Below are 21,062 nucleotides of genomic sequence, written 5' to 3' on the forward strand. Positions count from 1 at the left end.
GTCTTCTTTATCCATTCATCTATTCTTTCTAGAGTTCCTTGAGAGATTTATATATATATTTTTTTTTCTTTTTTTTTCTGTATGTGTTTATAGCATTAAGCTCTCCTAGAAATCTTTTGCTGCAGCCTAAATGTTTTGGTATATTGGGTTTCCTTGTTTCATTTGTTTCAAGATACTATGTATTTATGTAAGAAAGAGAACCCAGGAGTGGGTGGGGGCAGGGGGAAAGGAGAGGGAGAATCTTAAGCAGGCTCCACACTCACTGCAGAACCCAGCACAGGGCTCGATCTCAAGATACTGAGATCATGATCTGAGCCAAATCAGGAGTCGAAGGCTTAACCAACTGAGCCACCCAGATGGCCTCAAGATGCTTTTTAATTTCCCCCTTAAGTTAACCTAGGAAAAAGTTTTTCTTCTTTGACCTGTTGGTTGTTAAGAGAACGTTGTTTCATAATTGGCTCTTTATACATCTGAGACTTCACTAATGTGGTGGTCACTGGCCAGGCACATGTGACAATTTACATTAAAATTAATTAAAATTATATAAAATTTTATATAATTGAGAAAATTCACTTTCTCAATCACACTCGCCATATATATCAGATATGTAATAACCACATACCATATTGGGCAGCACTAGTAGACAGTATTTCCTTTTTACGGTACGATCTATTGGAGTCTTGATATAGATAGAATAATAGTTGTCAACCAGGTGCAATTTTGTCCCCCATGGGACGTATGGCAATATCTGGAAACATGTTTGATTTCACAGGTAGGGGATCCGTGTTTTACTGGCACCTAGTGGGTGGAGTTCCGGAAAGCTGTTAAAATCCCGTAATTCACAGGACAGCCCCCCAACAAAGGCTCATCCGGCCCACATGCCAGTAGTTTTGACGGTGAAAACCTTTGACCTATAATATGTTTCAGCAGGACGTGGAGGGCTCGTTGTTTTTTCCCTCTGATTGGCCAGTTGACTAGACCCCCTCTGCTGTGTGTATTCAATCCATCCTCTGCTTACTGCTAGTGAACTTTAGGCTAAAAATGTGTTTTGGTATTCTTGGTTTTTTTTTTTTTTTTTTTTCACTTAAATGGTGGAGAAGGTCCTATTCCTTGCTAATTAGCATGCAATTTTTTTTAAAGTGAAATTGATAGTTAAGGTCCTTTACAATGAAAGAATACATATTTAATTTTATTTTTTTATTTTTTAAAGATTTTCTTTATTTATTCATGAGAAGGACACAGAGGGAGAGAGAGGCACAGACACAGGCAGAGGGAGAAGCAGGCTCCACGCAGAAGCCTGACGTGGGACTCGATCCTGGGTCTCCAGGATCACACCCTGGGCCGAAGGCAGTCACCAAACCACTGAGCCACCCGGGCGGCCCAGCATACAATTTTAAAAAATCGACTTTTGCTGTCTTACAGGTTCTTTGACTCTGCACATATAGACAAATCTCTGTTTCTGGCTCATCATGGCTTCCACTTCAAGGTAAGTGCCTTTGATGAAAGCCTTTATGAAGGGCCACACCCAGGACATTTTTAGCTCTTGGTCCTGCTGGCCTCACTAAGCATATGGTGTCTAGGAAAGAAAAAGGAGGAAGAGAGAGCACAAAAGGGAGACTGAGGAAAGATGAGGCAAGCAGGGTAGTGCATGTGGTATAGGTGAGGCTTTGTAGCTCCAGGGTCTGCACTGTGTCTGAAAATGTGATTTATTTCTCTCATCTTATTTTTTTTTTTTAAGATTTGTATTATATATAAATCAGAGAAAGGGAGAGAGAGCACAAGTGGGAGTTAGAGAGAGAGGGAGAACACGCTCCAGATTGAGCACGGAGCCCAATGTGGGACTCGACCTCATGACCCCGAGATCAGGATCCAAGCTGAAACCAACAGTTGGTCACATAACTGACTGTGCCATCCAGGCGCCCCCTCCTCATCTTTTAATGCACAAGGTGCTTGCTACTGGACTACCATGCTCCCTGCAAGCTTTACCATTCCATGAGTCTTCTTTCCTTATTTTTTTCAAGTTTTTACTTAAATTCTAGTTAGTTAACATATACTGTAATATTGGTTCAAGACTAGTGTTTAGTGATTCATCACTTACCTATAACACCCAGTGCTCATCACAACAAGTGCCCTCCTCACTGCCAATCACCACGCCAATCCCATGCCCTCCTTCCCTCCAGCAAGCCTGTTGTTCTCTGTACTAAAGAATCTCTTATAGTATACCTCCCACTCTTTTCCTTCCTTCCCCATATTCGTTTGTTGTTGTTGTTGTTGTTGTTGTTGTTGTTTTATTGTTGTTTTTGTTTTAATTCCACATATGAGTGAAATCATCTGGTATTTTCTCTGAATGACTGACTTTGCTTAACATATAGAATACACTCTAGGTCCTTTCTTTGGTGTTAGTAGTGATCTCTCCTTTCTCATCATGATTTTATTAGTTTGAGTGTTTTCTGTCTTCTTTTAAATAAGGCTGGCTAATGGTTTATCTACCTTCTTAATTGTTTCAAAGAACCAACTCCTGGTTTTGTTGATCTTTTCCACAGTTCTTCTGGTCTCTATTTCATTGAGTTCTGCTCGAGTCTTTTTTAACCCTCTTCTTCTGCTGGGTGTTGGATCTATTTGCTGTCTTTCACCAGCTCCCTTAGGTGGAAGGTTAGCTTTTCTATTTGAGTTTTTTCCAGTTTTTGGATGGATGCTTGTATTGCGATGTATTTCCCCCTCAGGACTGCTTTTGCTGTATCCCAAAGATTTTGAATGGTGGTGTCTTCATTCTCATTAGTTTCCATGAATCTTTTTAATTCTTCTCTAATTTCGTGGTTGACCCTTTCACCTTGTAGCAGGATGGTCCTTAACCTCCACGTATTTGAAATCCTTCCAAACTTCTTCTTGTGATTTAGTTCTAGTTTCAAAGCATTATGGTCTGAAAATACACAGGGTCGATCCCAATCTTTTGGTATCAATTAAGACCTGATGTGTGACCCAGTTTGTGGTCTCTTCTGGAGAAAGCCCCACGTGCACTTGAGAAGAATGTGTATTCAGTTGCGTTTGCATGTAAAGTTCTATAAATATCTGTGAAATCCATCTGGTCCAGTGTATCATTTAAAGCTCCTGTTTCTTTGGAGATGTTGTGCTTAAAAGACCTGTGGATTGCAGAAAGCGCTCCATTGAAGTCACCAAGTATAAGTGTATTATTATCTAAGTATGTCTTAACTTTGGTTATTAATCGATTGATATACTTGGCGGCTCACGCATCCGGGCCATAAATATTCGTGATTGTTAGGTCCTCTTGTTGGATAGATCCTTTAAGTATGATATAGTGTCCCTCTTCACCTCTCACTACAGTCTTTGGGACAAACTTTAATTTATCTGATATAAGGATGGCTACCCCTGCATTTATTGAGGACTATTTGAATGGTACACAGTTCTCCAACCTTTTATTTTCAGGCTGTAGGTGTCCTGATGTCTAAAATGAGTCTCTTGGAGACAGCAAATGGATGGGTCTTGCCTTTTTTTATCCAGTCTGAAACCCTGCGTCCTTTTGATGGGGTCATTAAGCCCATTCACGTTCAGAGTTACTATTGACAGATATGGATTTAGTGTCATCATGATACCTATTCAGTCCCTGTTTTTGTGGATTGTTTCCTTGGACTTCCCCTTTCTTTTACAGGGTCCCCCCTTAATATTTCTGGCAGAGCCGGCTTGGTGGTCACATATCCTGTCAGTTTCTGCCTCTCTTGGAAGCTCTTTATCTCTCCTTCTATTCTGAATGAGAGCCTTGCTGGATAAAGTATTCTTGGCTGCAGGTTCCTCTCATTTAGGACCCTGACTGTATCCTGCCGGCCCTTTCTCACCTCCCAGGTCTCTGTGGAGAGGTCTGCTGTTGTCCTAAAGCTTCTCCCCATAAAAGTTAGTGATTTCTTGTCTCTTGCTGCATTAAGGATCTTCTCTTTATCTTTGGAATTTGCAAGTTCCAGTATTAAATGTTAAATGTTGAGCGGTTTTTATGGATTTAAGGGGGGTGGGGGTGATCTCTCCAGCTCCTGGATCTAAATGCCTGTTTCCCTTCCCAAGTTAGGAAAGTTTTCAGCTATGATTTGTTCAAATACATAATCTGGACCTCTGTCCCTTTTGGCGCCCTCGGGAACCCCAATTAAATGTAGATTTTTCCTTCTGAGGCTGTCATTTATTTCCCTTAACCTATCCTCATGGTCTCTTAATTGTCTTTCTTTTCTTCCCTCAGTTTCCGCCCTTGCCATCAACTTGTCTTCTGTGTCACTCACTCGTTCTTCTCCCTCGTTAACCCTGGTCGTTAGGACCTCCAGTTTGGATTGCATCTCATTTAACTGATTTTTAATTTCGGCCTGATTAGATCTAAATCCTACAGTCATGAAGTCTCTTGAGTCCTTTATGCTTTTTTCTAGAGCCACCAGTAGCTTTATAACTGCTTCTGAATTGGCTTTCTGACATTGAATTGTAATCCAAATGTTGTAACTCTGTGGGAGAGAGGACTGTTTCTGATTTCTTTCTTTGGAGGTGAGTTTTTCCTTCTAGCCATTTTACTCAGTGCGGAGTGGCCAAAAACAAGTTGTACTGGAATAACGAGAAAGAGAGAGAGAGAGAAAAAAAGAAAAGAAGAAATAAAGAAGAATTAAAAAGGGGGGGGGTGGGGAAACAACAGAAACAAACAGAAAAGAAGAAAAAAACAAGGGGGAGTATCCTCTGATTCTATATAGTGTAAATCCCTCGGCTTCCCCTGGAACTTTCCAGTGCTGCTTGGTCAATACCTTGCTTTTCCCCTGACCTTCTAGCTGGTCTTCTGGGGGCGGGGCCTGCTGTGCTGATTCTCAGGTGTGTGCACCTGGGGAGCTGCCCAGGCCCCTGCCAGGTGTATGGCTCAGTGGGAGTTGTTTATCTGTGAGGCCCCTGCTCAGTCCCAGGTACAGGGTGACACCAGGAGGGACAACAACAGTGGGGGCGGCCAGCTGTGCAGCTCTGGAGTCAGCTCCCGCAGTGACTACTGCAGCTCCCAGTGTGCAGGGGCCTGGATGCTCCAGGGGCGGGCCCGCCGATCTGTACAGCTCGGGCCGCCCGGGGGCAGGAGCCACCTGGCTGTCCTGTGTCCTCCCGGCCTCTGCCTGACCTGGGGGAGCACCCGATCCTGGGCTGTGTCCCCCGGCGCCCTGGGCTCTGGGACCTGTGACACTGTGAATGGACCTAAAGTGTAGGTCCACGATGTATAATTTAAAAGCATCAGGGTGAATTTTGTTTGAAGTTAACTTATACTTTATTACAATAAAACTCATAAGGCATTTTACAGGTTAAAGAAAAACTCAAAATATAGAAACAGTGAAATGACACGGGAAGGGCAAGCCTCCGTTGGGCTGCAGGCATGACGAGCCCCGCGGTGGGAGCTGGGGCGGGCTCCCGAGGTGGTCAGGGGGCTGCGCAGAGGTTGAAGCCAGTTGTCCCGGAGGCCATTGGCGGCTCTGGCACTCTGGGGACCCCGATTGCAGGTGCCAGGGCCTGCTCCTCCTCCGGGGTGGCCGCAGGTGCACGTGGCTCGTCCAGGGCGCAGCCGTGATCTAGAGCAGTGACCACTATCTGCAGGGGCTTCGCCTCCCCAGCTGGCACCTCAGCTGGGGCCAAGCCCTCAGCCCCAGCAGCCAGGGCGGCCTCGAGCACTTCAGGCCCATCCGAGGCAGCAGGCCCCACAGTTGGGGCTGGGGCGGGCTCCGGAAGTGCTTCAGGGTCTTTTGCTCGGGCCGAAGCTGTAGCTCCAAGAAGACAAAGTATCACCACCAGGACGGACTTTCCACGTCCCTCCCAAATCAAGGACACTCTTCCAACCGCTCAAAGAGCCCTGGGAGGTGTCCCCAGCCTGCAGCTCGTGGGGATGGGGTGTGAGCCGAACCCCTGCTCCCGGCCCAGCTGCACGGACGCTGGATCCGTGGGGCCCACCCTGTCCCCAGCTCGGCCACCCCCAGGCCTCCTCACCCCCAGCCTCTGGCTCCGCTGCATGGAGGCGTCTGAGTTGTTGCAGGTAACGCCGGGCACGGAGCTCCACGTCTGTGCCTGGCATGCGCTGCCTTATGAATTCCAGAATCTTCTTCAGGGAGGCAGATTGGGGGAGCCGACAAAAGTCCTCCTGATAATAGTCCATCCATATCTCCAGGATGCAGCAGATGGCCCTGGGGAGGGACAGGTGGGCACAGGGGTCAGAAGACAGGGCTCCCTCACACCGAGGTGTCCCGGGGAAGCCCTGCAGGACCCGGGGCCTCGGCCTCCCGTGCGGGGCTGTCAGAGGCCAGTCCTGCTCCTCGTCCACCTGCCACCTGGCGGTCCTGCCTGCCACAGGCCTGCTCCCCGAGGAGGGGCTGGCACGAAGCCTCTGTGCGGGGGAGCCCACGCCCAGCGGTGTGACCATCACGGTCTTTGCTGGGAAGCGGGGCTCCCTCCTCAGCCTGGCTCCCTGCCCACTTGCCCCTTGAATCCACCGGCAGGCGTCCGGGGACGGGGGGCGTCTGGCCTGTCATTGCCCTCACTGCACACACTGTCGCTCTGGGAAGGTCCAAGCCAGGAGGGCTCGGGCTCTGTGTCCTGCCAGGCCTTGCCAGGAGCCACCCGGGACCTCCACTTTCCCTCCCTGTGGCTCTGCGCTGCCTCCCTCATGAGGGGCCCCGGGGGGTGTCCTTCCACTGACTCTAATCTGCCGTCTCCCACGGGGCCAGGGCCACCGGGTCTGTGAGCCCTCAATGGCCCTCGTGGCAACCTGCTGTGCAGTGGGTCCAGGTGCCACCAGATTGGGGAGTGCGATGCTCCCCACCCCCTCTGCTCTGGGTCCCAGGTGTGGGGCAGACAGAGGGCTGGGAGGGGCGGGCATGGAGAAAGTCTCCCTTAGGGGTCCCAGTGCTCTCCCACCAAGCCCACACCCTATTCACGGCTCTCCTTTCCTCCTTTCCTGAAGGGCCCTTAGACCTTTACCCCGTCACGGGAATTGCAGATGTGTGGGGTGAGGGTCCAGCACCCCCGGCCCACAGCCCCCTCGCTGCCCTCCTGGAGAGGGAAGGCCCTCGGGCAGGGGCCGGAGTCACTCACAGTTTCCAGCGCTGCAGGACCGCGTCGTCGCCACCACACGCAGCTGCGATGCACCCATATCTAGGGGAGGGCGGGGGCATCCCACGAATCATCCTGTGGCCGCGACCTCTCACCGTGGGGGCTGTCACCTCTGACCCCCGACTAGGCCGGAGCCCCGGGGGCCGTCAGCTCTGTGCGGGGGGCCACGGGCAGCCCCCGGAGAAGCGCCCGCACCTGCCCGGGCCTCCTGAATGCTTGAGCATGAAAGGCTCCGGCCAGGCCCACGGCCGATATCTGAGTGGGCCTGGGCGCCCGGGGACCCCGGGGTCCCCCTGTGTGGTTGCCCCAGGACACAGCCCCCCGATGGACTCTCCAACCTCCCTTTCAATGGGAAAAGAGGCCAGCTCAGGACCCCGGTGACGGTGGGGAGGAGGCACAGGCCCCGTCCCGGGGGAGGAGGACGGCTGCGGAGCACAGGCACAGCCCCTCTGGCCGACCCGCCACAGGCCAGGCCCCGGGGCTGCCCTCCGGGACCCCACTGTGCCCTGGGTGACTCTGCTCCAGGCGGGGGAGCGGCCCGAGGCCGGGCAGCTCAGAACCATTCCCAGCCTCCCCACCAGCAGGTGGCCCACCCCTGGGCTGCGGAGGCGCAGGTGCTCACTTCGTAAACAGCAGATCCAGCACCTCGTCGGTGGTGGCAAATCCATGACAGTTGTCTAAAAAGATGAAAACGGAGATGACATCCCTGCGCAGCAAGGCGGGCAGCAGTTGTTGGAATTCCTGCTCCAGCAGCTCCGTCCGGCTGGGCTTCGTCGGGCAGATGGGAGGCGCCTTCCCGGCCGAGGCCCTTGCACCCTGAGTTGGGACAGAGGGGACGTGCATGGAGCCGCCGGGAGGCCTGGGGTGGGAGCGCAGCCCGCAGCCCGAGCTCTCGGGGGCCGTGGGGGGCAGGAGTGCCCACGGCAGGAACCCGGGCCTTGATGCCTGTGGCTCAGTCACTTAGCCTCTGACTCTGGGCTGTGGCTCGGGTCGTGGCCTCAGCACCCTGGGATCCCGCCCTGGCAGGCCCTGCGCTTGGGGCCCAGTCTGCTTCAGGAGCCTGGGTCTCCCTCTCCCCTCCCTGCTCTCTGCCTGTCTCTTACACAAACAAGACAAACTATCCGATAAAGAAACAATCTTAGAGGATAAATGTTCAAAAAAGTTTGGATCAGTACAAGGACCTCAAGAGACACAGAGAGACAGAGACCGAGAGAGACAGACACACAGACAGAGGGAGAAGCAGCCCTGGTGCAGAGAGCCCGAGGCGGGACTCGATCCCGGGCCTGCGGGGTCAGGGCCTGGGCGGAAGGCAGGCGCTAAACCCCTGGGCGACCAGGCCGCCCCTGAAGGCTCTGCTCTGATATTCCTACACCTCTGTGCACAGGGACTCTGCATCTGGCCCAGGCAGGGGCAGGGCCCTGGGGCAAGTGTGGGGAGCAGGGGAATGCAGACTCATGTGGGAGCAGGAGTGTAGGGGGGAGCCCAGGGGAGTAGCAGGCTGGCTTCTGGGACCCGGGGCCCTTCGTGCCGCATCGGGGACCCGGGTGTCGGGGGTGCCCCGGCCCCTGCACTCATTTGAGCCCGCGCTGGCCTCTGTTAGCTGCGCAGGGCACTTCCCAGTTCCTCGAGGCGGTGGGGCAGAGCACCCCTTCCTCCCGCTCGCGCCCCCTGTCCCGGGTGGAGCTCTGTGGAGACAGTGCCCGGCAGCCAGGCAGGAGGCCTCAGCGCCCGGTCCGGCCGCCTCGGCTGGGCCGCACCCCCAGCGGCCCCCATCCAGACACACCACAGCGCAGGCGGCACCCCCCTCCCCCAAGGAGAGCAAAGGGATCGGCTGCAGGGCCTCGGGGGGACTCTTACTCGGCGGGTAAGAGGACCTCAGGAGCCCTGTTTGCACCCTGCCCACCTTGACCTCAGGGTGACCCTGAAGGGATCACCGGGGAACCTGCCGCCCTGCAATGTCCCCCAGCCTGGATGCACCTGCCCACACATCCCTGTTTCCCGGAAGCTGAAGAGGAGGGGATGGGGCCACCCAGGATGGCTGGCACAGGGGGCCTGGCCTGGCCTGCTCTGGGTTACCTGACGGCGCCTCCTGATAAACGCCCTGAGGCGTTGGTTTTTATGCTGGAGCCAAAGCCTACAGCATTGGAACAAGCGGCACCCCTGGGGTTCCTGGGAGCCAGAGCCCCCAGAGGTGGGCCGGCAGCAGGAGAACATCTTCCAGGAGCGGATGTCTCCAGCCAAGTGAGCCTGAGGTGGGGCTGCACTAGATGCGGTTGCCTGGTCACGGGGGTTCCAAGTTCTGTTGGGCTCTGTGTCACGGGAGTGACCTCACTTCCTGGGACCCCCTCCCTGACCCCCACCTGATCCTGGGGACCCGAGATTGAGTCCCCCCTCAGGCTCCCTGCATGTGTCTCTGCCTCTCTCCCCGTGTGTCTCTCATAAATAAATAAAAATCAGTATACACCACATTTTCTTTATCCATTTACCTTTGATGGACATCTGAGTTGCTCCCAGCCCTTGGCTATGATAAAGAATGCTTCTATGAGGATGGAGGTCTCTTGGCGACCCTGCTTTCAATTCTTTTGACTACACGTACCCCAGAAATAGGATTGCTGGATTATATGGTAGTTGTAGTTTTAATTTTTTTGAGGAACTCTCATACTGTTTACATAGTGCTTGCACCATGCTACATTCCTATCAGCAATGCACAAGTGTCCTGATTTCTCCATATCCTTGCCAACATTTTATTTTTTAACAGTGGTCATCCTAATGGGTGTGAGGTGACCCTCATCGTGGTTGTGATTTGCCTTTTTTGATGGTTAGTGATGTGGAGCATCATTTCATAGGTTCATTGGCCATTTATACATCTTCTTTCAAGGAATGTCTGTACAGGCTCTTCGTCCTTTCTTCCATTGGGCTACTTGTTGCCTTGTGACGAAGTTCGTAGGAGTTTTTTGTATATTAACTTATTGTCAAATACATGGTTTGCACATATTTTTCCCATTCTATTCGTTGTCTCTTCACTCTCTAGATTGTATCCTTTGGTGCATTTGAAGTTTTATAGACCCCATTTGTCTATGTTTACTTGTTTGCTGGTGCTTTGGTATCGTAGTCAGGAAATCACTGCCAGGTCCGTGGATCCTGGGTGGCTCAGTCAGTAAGCATATGACTCAATGTCAGCTCAGGTCTTGATCTCAGGGTTGTGAGTTCAGGCCCCATATTAGGCTCCACCCTGGGTATGGAGCCTGTTTACAAAAAGAAAGAAATCATTGGCAGATCTAATATTGTGAATCTTTTCCTTATGTTTCCTTTCAAGCATTTTATCTATAAAATAGATATCTATTTTGGGGTTTTTTTTTAAACATTACTCTTACATATGTTTTCTCATTTTCAGTGTATGATTCTTTCACTTCTTTCATTAGTCTTGTTCCTGAATATCTTACCTTTTTCAGTGTTGTGGTAAATGGAGTTGTGTTCTTGAGTTCCACTTCAAATTGTTCATTGTTAACATCTAGAGATGCAACTGCTTCTTGGTGTGTTGGTTTTCATTTCTGCAACCTTGTTGAATTTGTTTACTGCTTCTAATTTTTTTTAATCCTTACGATTTCTACGTATGAGATTATGGTATATGCAAATATGATTCTTCTTCTTCCTTTCCAGTTTGGATGCGTTTTGTTTCTTTTACTTGCCTAATTGCTCTGGCTAAGTTTTCTAGTACTATATTTGATGGAAAGGCCAGAGTAAAGAACTTTATTTTGATCCTATTTTTAGAGGAAAAGTTTGAGTCTTTTGCTATTTTGTACATTAGTTGGGATTTTTTTTTTTCATATTTGGTCTTTATGATGTTTAGTTGGTTTACTTTTACTCCTAGTTTAGTAAGAGTTCTTTTCATGAAAGAGTATTAAGTCTCGTGAAGTGAAAAAAATAAACAGCATACAAAGTCAGATGCTTTTACCATCTGAACCACCTAGGTGCCCCCCTTTGCACATTCTTTTTTTGTTTCTTAAATTACACTTAGGAATGAAATCATATGGTATTTGTGTTTCTCTGACTCACTTATTTCACTTAGCATTACTCTTTAGCTCCATGTACGTCATTCCAAATGACGAGATTTCATTCTTTTGTATAACTGAATAATACTCCATCGCATATGTACCACGTCTTCTTTATCCATTCATCTATTCTTTCTAGAGTTCCTTGAGAGATTTATATATATTTTTTTTTTCTTTTTTTTTCTGTATGTGTTTATAGCATTAAGCTCTCCTAGAAATCTTTTGCTGCAGCCTAAATGTTTTGGTATATTGGGTTTCCTTGTTTCATTTGTTTCAAGATACTATGTATTTATGTAAGAAAGAGAACCCAGGAGTGGGTGGGGGCAGGGGGAAAGGAGAGGGAGAATCTTAAGCAGGCTCCACACTCACTGCAGAACCCAGCACAGGGCTCGATCTCAAGATACTGAGATCATGATCTGAGCCAAATCAGGAGTCGAAGGCTTAACCAACTGAGCCACCCAGATGGCCTCAAGATGCTTTTTAATTTCCCCCTTAAGTTATTCTAGGAAAAAGTTTTTCTTCTTTGACCTGTTGGTTGTTAAGAGAACGTTGTTTCATAATTGGCTCTTTATACATCTGAGACTTCACTAATGTGGTGGTCACTGGCCAGGCACATGTGACAATTTACATTAAAATTAATTAAAATTATATAAAATTTTATATAATTGAGAAAATTCACTTTCTCAATCACACTCGCCATATATATCAGATATGTAATAACCACATACCATATTGGGCAGCACTAGTAGACAGTATTTCCTTTTTACGGTACGATCTATTGGAGTCTTGATATAGATAGAATAATAGTTGTCAACCAGGTGCAATTTTGTCCCCCATGGGACGTATGGCAATATCTGGAAACATGTTTGATTTCACAGGTAGGGGATCCGTGTTTTACTGGCACCTAGTGGGTGGAGTTCCGGAAAGCTGTTAAAATCCCGTAATTCACAGGACAGCCCCCCAACAAAGGCTCATCCGGCCCACATGCCAGTAGTTTTGACGGTGAAAACCTTTGACCTATAATATGTTTCAGCAGGACGTGGAGGGCTCGTTGTTTTTTCCCTCTGATTGGCCAGTTGACTAGACCCCCTCTGCTGTGTGTATTCAATCCATCCTCTGCTTACTGCTAGTGAACTTTAGGCTAAAAATGTGTTTTGGTATTCTTGGTTTTTTTTTTTTTTTTTTTCACTTAAATGGTGGAGAAGGTCCTATTCCTTGCTAATTAGCATGCAATTTTTTTTAAAGTGAAATTGATAGTTAAGGTCCTTTACAATGAAAGAATACATATTTAATTTTATTTTTTTATTTTTTAAAGATTTTCTTTATTTATTCATGAGAAGGACACAGAGGGAGAGAGAGGCACAGACACAGGCAGAGGGAGAAGCAGGCTCCACGCAGAAGCCTGACGTGGGACTCGATCCTGGGTCTCCAGGATCACACCCTGGGCCGAAGGCAGTCACCAAACCACTGAGCCACCCGGGCGGCCCAGCATACAATTTTAAAAAATCGACTTTTGCTGTCTTACAGGTTCTTTGACTCTGCACATATAGACAAATCTCTGTTTCTGGCTCATCATGGCTTCCACTTCAAGGTAAGTGCCTTTGATGAAAGCCTTTATGAAGGGCCACACCCAGGACATTTTTAGCTCTTGGTCCTGCTGGCCTCACTAAGCATATGGTGTCTAGGAAAGAAAAAGGAGGAAGAGAGAGCACAAAAGGGAGACTGAGGAAAGATGAGGCAAGCAGGGTAGTGCATGTGGTATAGGTGAGGCTTTGTAGCTCCAGGGTCTGCACTGTGTCTGAAAATGTGATTTATTTCTCTCATCTTATTTTTTTTTTTTAAGATTTGTATTATATATAAATCAGAGAAAGGGAGAGAGAGCACAAGTGGGAGTTAGAGAGAGAGGGAGAACACGCTCCAGATTGAGCACGGAGCCCAATGTGGGACTCGACCTCATGACCCCGAGATCAGGATCCAAGCTGAAACCAACAGTTGGTCACATAACTGACTGTGCCATCCAGGCGCCCCCTCCTCATCTTTTAATGCACAAGGTGCTTGCTACTGGACTACCATGCTCCCTGCAAGCTTTACCATTCCATGAGTCTTCTTTCCTTATTTTTTTCAAGTTTTTACTTAAATTCTAGTTAGTTAACATATACTGTAATATTGGTTCAAGACTAGTGTTTAGTGATTCATCACTTACCTATAACACCCAGTGCTCATCACAACAAGTGCCCTCCTCACTGCCAATCACCACGCCAATCCCATGCCCTCCTTCCCTCCAGCAAGCCTGTTGTTCTCTGTACTAAAGAATCTCTTATAGTATACCTCCCACTCTTTTCCTTCCTTCCCCATATTCGTTTGTTGTTGTTGTTGTTGTTGTTGTTGTTTTATTGTTGTTTTTGTTTTAATTCCACATATGAGTGAAATCATCTGGTATTTTCTCTGAATGACTGACTTTGCTTAACATATAGAATACACTCTAGGTCCTTTCTTTGGTGTTAGTAGTGATCTCTCCTTTCTCATCATGATTTTATTAGTTTGAGTGTTTTCTGTCTTCTTTTAAATAAGGCTGGCTAATGGTTTATCTACCTTCTTAATTGTTTCAAAGAACCAACTCCTGGTTTTGTTGATCTTTTCCACAGTTCTTCTGGTCTCTATTTCATTGAGTTCTGCTCGAGTCTTTTTTAACCCTCTTCTTCTGCTGGGTGTTGGATCTATTTGCTGTCTTTCACCAGCTCCCTTAGGTGGAAGGTTAGCTTTTCTATTTGAGTTTTTTCCAGTTTTTGGATGGATGCTTGTATTGCGATGTATTTCCCCCTCAGGACTGCTTTTGCTGTATCCCAAAGATTTTGAATGGTGGTGTCTTCATTCTCATTAGTTTCCATGAATCTTTTTAATTCTTCTCTAATTTCGTGGTTGACCCTTTCACCTTGTAGCAGGATGGTCCTTAACCTCCACGTATTTGAAATCCTTCCAAACTTCTTCTTGTGATTTAGTTCTAGTTTCAAAGCATTATGGTCTGAAAATACACAGGGTCGATCCCAATCTTTTGGTATCAATTAAGACCTGATGTGTGACCCAGTTTGTGGTCTCTTCTGGAGAAAGCCCCACGTGCACTTGAGAAGAATGTGTATTCAGTTGCGTTTGCATGTAAAGTTCTATAAATATCTGTGAAATCCATCTGGTCCAGTGTATCATTTAAAGCTCCTGTTTCTTTGGAGATGTTGTGCTTAAAAGACCTGTGGATTGCAGAAAGCGCTCCATTGAAGTCACCAAGTATAAGTGTATTATTATCTAAGTATGTCTTAACTTTGGTTATTAATCGATTGATATACTTGGCGGCTCACGCATCCGGGCCATAAATATTCGTGATTGTTAGGTCCTCTTGTTGGATAGATCCTTTAAGTATGATATAGTGTCCCTCTTCACCTCTCACTACAGTCTTTGGGACAAACTTTAATTTATCTGATATAAGGATGGCTACCCCTGCATTTATTGAGGACTATTTGAATGGTACACAGTTCTCCAACCTTTTATTTTCAGGCTGTAGGTGTCCTGATGTCTAAAATGAGTCTCTTGGAGACAGCAAATGGATGGGTCTTGCCTTTTTTTATCCAGTCTGAAACCCTGCGTCCTTTTGATGGGGTCATTAAGCCCATTCACGTTCAGAGTTACTATTGACAGATATGGATTTAGTGTCATCATGATACCTATTCAGTCCCTGTTTTTGTGGATTGTTTCCTTGGACTTCCCCTTTCTTTTACAGGGTCCCCCCTTAATATTTCTGGCAGAGCCGGCTTGGTGGTCACATATCCTGTCAGTTTCTGCCTCTCTTGGAAGCTCTTTATCTCTCCTTCTATTCTGAATGAGAGCCTTGCTGGATAAAGTATTCTTGGCTGCAGGTTCCTCTCATTTAGGACCCTGACTGTATCCTGCCGGCCCTTTCTCACCTCCCAGGTCTCTGTGGAGAGGTCTGCTGTTGTCCTAAAGCTTCTCCCCATAAAAGTTAGTGATTTCTTGTCTCTTGCTGCATTAAGGATCTTCTCTTTATCTTTGGAATTTGCAAGTTCCAGTATTAAATGTTAAATGTTGAGCGGTTTTTATGGATTTAAGGGGGGTGGGGGTGATCTCTCCAGCTCCTGGATCTAAATGCCTGTTTCCCTTCCCAAGTTAGGAAAGTTTTCAGCTATGATTTGTTCAAATACATAATCTGGACCTCTGTCCCTTTTGGCGCCCTCGGGAACCCCAATTAAATGTAGATTTTTCCTTCTGAGGCTGTCATTTATTTCCCTTAACCTATCCTCATGGTCTCTTAATTGTCTTTCTTTTCTTCCCTCAGTTTCCGCCCTTGCCATCAACTTGTCTTCTGTGTCACTCACTCGTTCTTCTCCCTCGTTAACCCTGGTCGTTAGGACCTCCAGTTTGGATTGCATCTCATTTAACTGATTTTTAATTTCGGCCTGATTAGATCTAAATCCTACAGTCATGAAGTCTCTTGAGTCCTTTATGCTTTTTTCTAGAGCCACCAGTAGCTTTATAACTGCTTCTGAATTGGCTTTCTGACATTGAATTGTAATCCAAATGTTGTAACTCTGTGGGAGAGAGGACTGTTTCTGATTTCTTTCTTTGGAGGTGAGTTTTTCCTTCTAGCCATTTTACTCAGTGCGGAGTGGCCAAAAACAAGTTGTACTGGAATAACGAGAAAGAGAGAGAGAGAGAAAAAAAGAAAAGAAGAAATAAAGAAGAATTAAAAAGGGGGGGGGGGTGGGGAAACAACAGAAACAAACAGAAAAGAAGAAAAAAACAAGGGGGAGTATCCTCTGATTCTATATAGTGTAAATCCCTCGGCTTCCCCTGGAACTTTCCAGTGCTGCTTGGTCAATACCTTGCTTTTCCCCTGACCTTCTAGCTGGTCTTCTGGGGGCGGGGCCTGCTGTGCTGATTGTCAGGTGTGTGCACCTGGGGAGCTGCCCAGGCCCCTGCCAGGTGTATGGCTCAGTGGGAGTTGTTTATCTGTGAGGCCCCTGCTCAGTCCCAGGTACAGGGTGACACCAGGAGGGACAACAACAGTGGGGGCGGCCAGCTGTGCAGCTCTGGAGTCAGCTCCCGCAGTGACTACTGCAGCTCCCAGTGTGCAGGGGCCTGGATGCTCCAGGGGCGGGCCCGCCGATCTGTACAGCTCGGGCCGCCCGGGGGCAGGAGCCACCTGGCTGTCCTGTGTCCTCCCGGCCTCTGCCTGACCTGGGGGAGCACCCGATCCTGGGCTGTGTCCCCCGGCGCCCTGGGCTCTGGGACCTGTGACACTGTGAATGGACCTAAAGTGTAGGTCCACGATGTATAATTTAAAAGCATCAGGGTGAATTTTGTTTGAAGTTAACTTATACTTTATTACAATAAAACTCATAAGGCATTTTACAGGTTAAAGAAAAACTCAAAATATAGAAACAGTGAAATGACACGGGAAGGGCAAGCCTCCGTTGGGCTGCAGGCATGACGAGCCCCGCGGTGGGAGCTGGGGCGGGCTCCCGAGGTGGTCAGGGGGCTGCGCAGAGGTTGAAGCCAGTTGTCCCGGAGGCCATTGGCGGCTCTGGCACTCTGGGGACCCCGATTGCAGGTGCCAGGGCCTGCTCCTCCTCCGGGGTGGCCGCAGGTGCACGTGGCTCGTCCAGGGCGCAGCCGTGATCTAGAGCAGTGACCACTATCTGCAGGGGCTTCGCCTCCCCAGCTGGCACCTCAGCTGGGGCCAAGCCCTCAGCCCCAGCAGCCAGGGCGGCCTCGAGCACTTCAGGCCCATCCGAGGCAGCAGGCCCCACAGCTGGGGCTGGGGCGGGCTCCGGAAGTGCTTCAGGGTCTTTTGCTCGGGCCGAAGCTGTAGCTCCAAGAAGACAAAGTATCACCACCAGGACGGACTTTCCACGTCCCTCCCAAATCAAGGACACTCTTCCAACCGCTCAAAGAGCCCTGGGAGGTGTCCCCAGCCTGCAGCTCGTGGGGATGGGGTGTGAGCCGAACCCCTGCTCCCGGCCCAGCTGCACGGACGCTGGATCCGTGGGGCCCACCCTGTCCCCAGCTCGGCCACCCCCAGGCCTCCTCACCCCCAGCCTCTGGCTCCGCTGCATGGAGGCGTCTGAGTTGTTGCAGGTAACGCCGGGCACGGAGCTCCACGTCTGTGCCTGGCATGCGCTGCCTTATGAATTCCAGAATCTTCTTCAGGGAGGCAGATTGGGGGAGCCGACAAAAGTCCTCCTGATAATAGTCCATCCATATCTCCAGGATGCAGCAGATGGCCCTGGGGAGGGACAGGTGGGCACAGGGGTCAGAAGACAGGGCTCCCTCACACCGAGGTGTCCCGGGGAAGCCCTGCAGGACCCGGGGCCTCGGCCTCCCGTGCGGGGCTGTCAGAGGCCAGTCCTGCTCCTCGTCCACCTGCCACCTGGCGGTCCTGCCTGCCACAGGCCTGCTCCCCGAGGAGGGGCTGGCACGAAGCCTCTGTGCGGGGGAGCCCACGCCCAGCGGTGTGACCATCACGGTCTTTGCTGGGAAGCGGGGCTCCCTCCTCAGCCTGGCTCCCTGCCCACTTGCCCCTTGAATCCACCGGCAGGTGTCCGGGGACGGGGGGCGTCTGGCCTGTCATTGCCCTCACTGCACACACTGTCGCTCTGGGAAGGTCCAAGCCAGGAGGGCTCGGGCTCTGTGTCCTGCCAGGCCTTGCCAGGAGCCACCCGGGACCTCCACTTTCCCTCCCTGTGGCTCTGCGCTGCCTCCCTCATGAGGGGCCCCGGGGGGTGTCCTTCCACTGACTCTAATCTGCCGTCTCCCACGGGGCCAGGGCCACCGGGTCTGTGAGCCCTCAATGGCCCTCGTGGCAACCTGCTGTGCACTGGGTCCAGGTGCCACCAGATTGGGGAGTGCGATGCTCCCCACCCCCTCTGCTCTGGGTCCCAGGTGTGGGGCAGACAGAGGGCTGGGAGGGGCGGGCATGGAGAAAGTCTCCCTTAGGGGTCCCAGTGCTCTCCCACCAAGCCCACACCCTATTCACGGCTCTCCTTTCCTCCTTTCCTGAAGGGCCCTTAGACCTTTACCCCGTCACGGGAATTGCAGATGTGTGGGGTGAGGGTCCAGCACCCCCGGCCCACAGCCCCCTCGCTGCCCTCCTGGAGAGGGAAGGCCCTCGGGCAGGGGCCGGAGTCACTCACAGTTTCCAGCGCTGCAGGACCGCGTCGTCGCCACCACACGCAGCTGCGATGCACCCATATCTAGGGGAGGGCGGGGGCATCCCACGAATCATCCTGTGGCCGCGACCTCTCACCGTGGGGGCTGTCACCTCTGACCCCCGACTAGGCCGGAGCCCCGGGGGCCGTCAGCTCTGTGCGGGGGGCCACGGGCAGCCCCCGGAGAAGCGCCCGCACCTGCCCGGGCCTCCTGAATGCTTGAGCATGAAAGGCTCCGGCCAGGCCCACGGCCGATATCTGAGTGGGCCTGGGCGCCCGGGGACCCCGGGGTCCCCCTGTGTGGTTGCCCCAGGACACAGCCCCCCGATGGACTCTCCAACCTCCCTTTCAATGGGAAAAGAGGCCAGCTCAGGACCCCGGTGACGGTGGGGAGGAGGCACAGGCCCCGTCCCGGGGGAGGAGGACGGCTGCGGAGCACAGGCACAGCCCCTCTGGCCGACCCGCCACAGGCCAGGCCCCGGGGCTGCCCTCCGGGACCCCACTGTGCCCTGGGTGACTCTGCTCCAGGCGGGGGAGCGGCCCGAGGCCGGGCAGCTCAGAACCATTCCCAGCCTCCCCACCAGCAGGTGGCCCACCCCTGGGCTGCGGAGGCGCAGGTGCTCACTTCGTAAACAGCAGATCCAGCACCTCGTCGGTGGTGGCAAATCCATGACAGTTGTCTAAAAAGATGAAAACGGAGATGACATCCCTGCGCAGCAAGGCGGGCAGCAGTTGTTGGAATTCCTGCTCCAGCAGCTCCGTCCGGCTGGGCTTCGTCGGGCAGATGGGAGGCGCCTTCCCGGCCGAGGCCCTTGCACCCTGAGTTGGGACAGAGGGGACGTGCATGGAGCCGCCGGGAGGCCTGGGGTGGGAGCGCAGCCCGCAGCCCGAGCTCTCGGGGGCCGTGGGGGGCAGGAGTGCCCACGGCAGGAACCCGGGCCTTGATGCCTGTGGCTCAGTCACTTAGCCTCTGACTCTGGGCTGTGGCTCGGGTCGTGGCCTCAGCACCCTGGGATCCCGCCCTGGCAGGCCCTGCGCTTGGGACCCAGTCTGCTTCAGGAGCCTGGGTCTCCCTCTCCCCTCCCTGCTCTCTGCCTGTCTCTTACACAAACAAGACAAACTATCCGATAAAGAAACAATCTTAGAGGATAAATGTTCAAAAAAGTTTGGATCAGTACAAGGACCTCAAGAGACACAGAGAGACAGAGACCGAGAGAGACAGACACACAGACAGAGGGAGAAGCAGCCCTGGTGCAGAGAGCCCGAGGCGGGACTCGATCCCGGGCCTGCGGGGTCAGGGCCTGGGCGGAAGGCAGGCGCTAAACCCCTGGGCGACCAGGCCGCCCCTGAAGGCTCTGCTCTGATATTCCTACACCTCTGTGCACAGGGACTCTGCATCTGGCCCAGGCAGGGGCAGGGCCCTGGGGCAAGTGTGGGGAGCAGGGGAATGCAGACTCATGTGGGAGCAGGAGTGTAGGGGGGAGCCCAGGGGAGTAGCAGGCTGGCTTCTGGGACCCGGGGCCCTTCGTGCCGCATCGGGGACCCGGGTGTCGGGGGTGCCCCGGCCCCTGCACTCATTTGAGCCCGCGCTGGCCTCTGTTAGCTGCGCAGGGCACTTCCCAGTTCCTCGAGGCGGTGGGGCAGAGCACCCCTTCCTCCCGCTCGCGCCCCCTGTCCCGGGTGGAGCTCTGTGGAGACAGTGCCCGGCAGCCAGGCAGGAGGCCTCAGCGCCCGGTCCGGCCGCCTCGGCTGGGCCGCACCCCCAGCGGCCCCCATCCAGACACACCACAGCGCAGGCGGCACCCCCCTCCCCCAAGGAGAGCAAAGGGATCGGCTGCAGGGCCTCGGGGGGACTCTTACTCGGCGGGTAAGAGGACCTCAGGAGCCCTGTTTGCACCCTGCCCACCTTGACCTCAGGGTGACCCTGAAGGGATCACCGGGGAACCTGCCGCCCTGCAATGTCCCCCAGCCTGGATGCACCTGCCCACACATCCCTGTTTCCCGGAAGCTGAAGAGGAGGGGATGGGGCCACCCAGGATGGCTGGCACAGGGGGCCTGGCCTGGCCTGCTCTGGGTTACCTGACGGCGCCTCCTGATAAACGCCCTGAGGCGTTGGTTTTTATGCTGGAGCCAAAGCCTACAGCATTGGAACAAGCGGCACCCCTGGGGTTCCTGGGAGCCAGAGCCCCCAGAGGTGGGCCGGCAGCAGGAGAACATCTTCCAGGAGCGGATGTCTCCAGCCAAGTGAGCCTGAGGTGGGGCTGCACTAGATGCGGTTGCCTGGTCACGGGGGTTCCAAGTTCTGTTGGGCTCTGTGTCACGGGAGTGACCTCACTTCCTGGGACCCCCTCCCTGACCCCCACCTGATCCTGGGGACCCGAGATTGAGTCCCCCCTCAGGCTCCCTGCATGTGTCTCTGCCTCTCTCCCCGTGTGTCTCTCATAAATAAATAAAAATCAGTATACACCACATTTTCTTTATCCATTTACCTTTGATGGACATCTGAGTTGCTCCCAGCCCTTGGCTATGATAAAGAATGCTTCTATGAGGATGGAGGTCTCTTGGCGACCCTGCTTTCAATTCTTTTGACTACACGTACCCCAGAAATAGGATTGCTGGATTATATGGTAGTTGTAGTTTTAATTTTTTTGAGGAACTCTCATACTGTTTACATAGTGCTTGC

At 51.6% G+C, this 21,062-nt stretch overlaps 2 protein-coding genes and 2 long non-coding RNA genes across 35 annotated transcripts in view; 2 read left to right on the forward strand and 2 right to left on the reverse strand.

Moving 5' to 3' along the window:
• LOC144284385 (uncharacterized) overlaps nucleotides 1-21,062 on the forward strand; it is a 183,744-nt gene that overhangs the window by 53,908 nt on the left and 108,774 nt on the right. The window lies entirely within an intron of this gene.
• Nucleotides 1,088-15,435, forward strand: LOC144284372 (uncharacterized). Its single transcript, XR_013352709.1, has 2 exons — nucleotides 1,088-1,486; nucleotides 12,693-15,435. It is a non-coding gene; the product is annotated as an uncharacterized LOC144284372 (long non-coding RNA).
• LOC144284370 (uncharacterized) lies at nucleotides 5,281-6,773 on the reverse strand. 2 transcript variants are annotated; one of them, XM_077848838.1, is made up of 2 exons: nucleotides 5,995-6,773; nucleotides 5,281-5,768 (listed from the first exon to the last, which is right to left on the reverse strand). In XM_077848838.1, the coding sequence occupies exons 1-2, from the start codon at nucleotides 6,422-6,424 to the stop codon at nucleotides 5,434-5,436; spliced, it is 765 nt and encodes a 254-aa protein (XP_077704964.1). In that variant the 5' UTR covers nucleotides 6,425-6,773; the 3' UTR covers nucleotides 5,281-5,433. The 2 variants fall into 2 exon arrangements, with proteins under 2 accessions (XP_077704964.1, XP_077704963.1); XM_077848837.1 differs by having other exon boundaries at nucleotides 5,281-5,774.
• Nucleotides 16,549-20,682, reverse strand: LOC144284373 (uncharacterized). Of its 5 annotated transcripts, none has more exons than XM_077848843.1 (4): nucleotides 20,459-20,682; nucleotides 19,005-19,198; nucleotides 17,264-18,424; nucleotides 16,549-17,037 (listed from the first exon to the last, which is right to left on the reverse strand). In XM_077848843.1, the coding sequence occupies exons 3-4, from the start codon at nucleotides 17,691-17,693 to the stop codon at nucleotides 16,703-16,705; spliced, it is 765 nt and encodes a 254-aa protein (XP_077704969.1). In that variant the 5' UTR covers nucleotides 17,694-18,424; nucleotides 19,005-19,198; nucleotides 20,459-20,682; the 3' UTR covers nucleotides 16,549-16,702. The 5 variants fall into 5 exon arrangements, with proteins under 5 accessions (XP_077704969.1, XP_077704966.1, XP_077704967.1 ...); XM_077848840.1 differs by having other exon boundaries at nucleotides 16,549-17,043; XM_077848841.1 differs by lacking the exon at nucleotides 20,459-20,682 and having other exon boundaries at nucleotides 16,549-17,043; nucleotides 19,005-19,371.

Source organism: Canis aureus, chromosome 15 (genome assembly GCF_053574225.1).
Source record: "Canis aureus isolate CA01 chromosome 15, VMU_Caureus_v.1.0, whole genome shotgun sequence".
NCBI classification, from domain to species: Eukaryota; Metazoa; Chordata; class Mammalia; order Carnivora; family Canidae; genus Canis; species Canis aureus.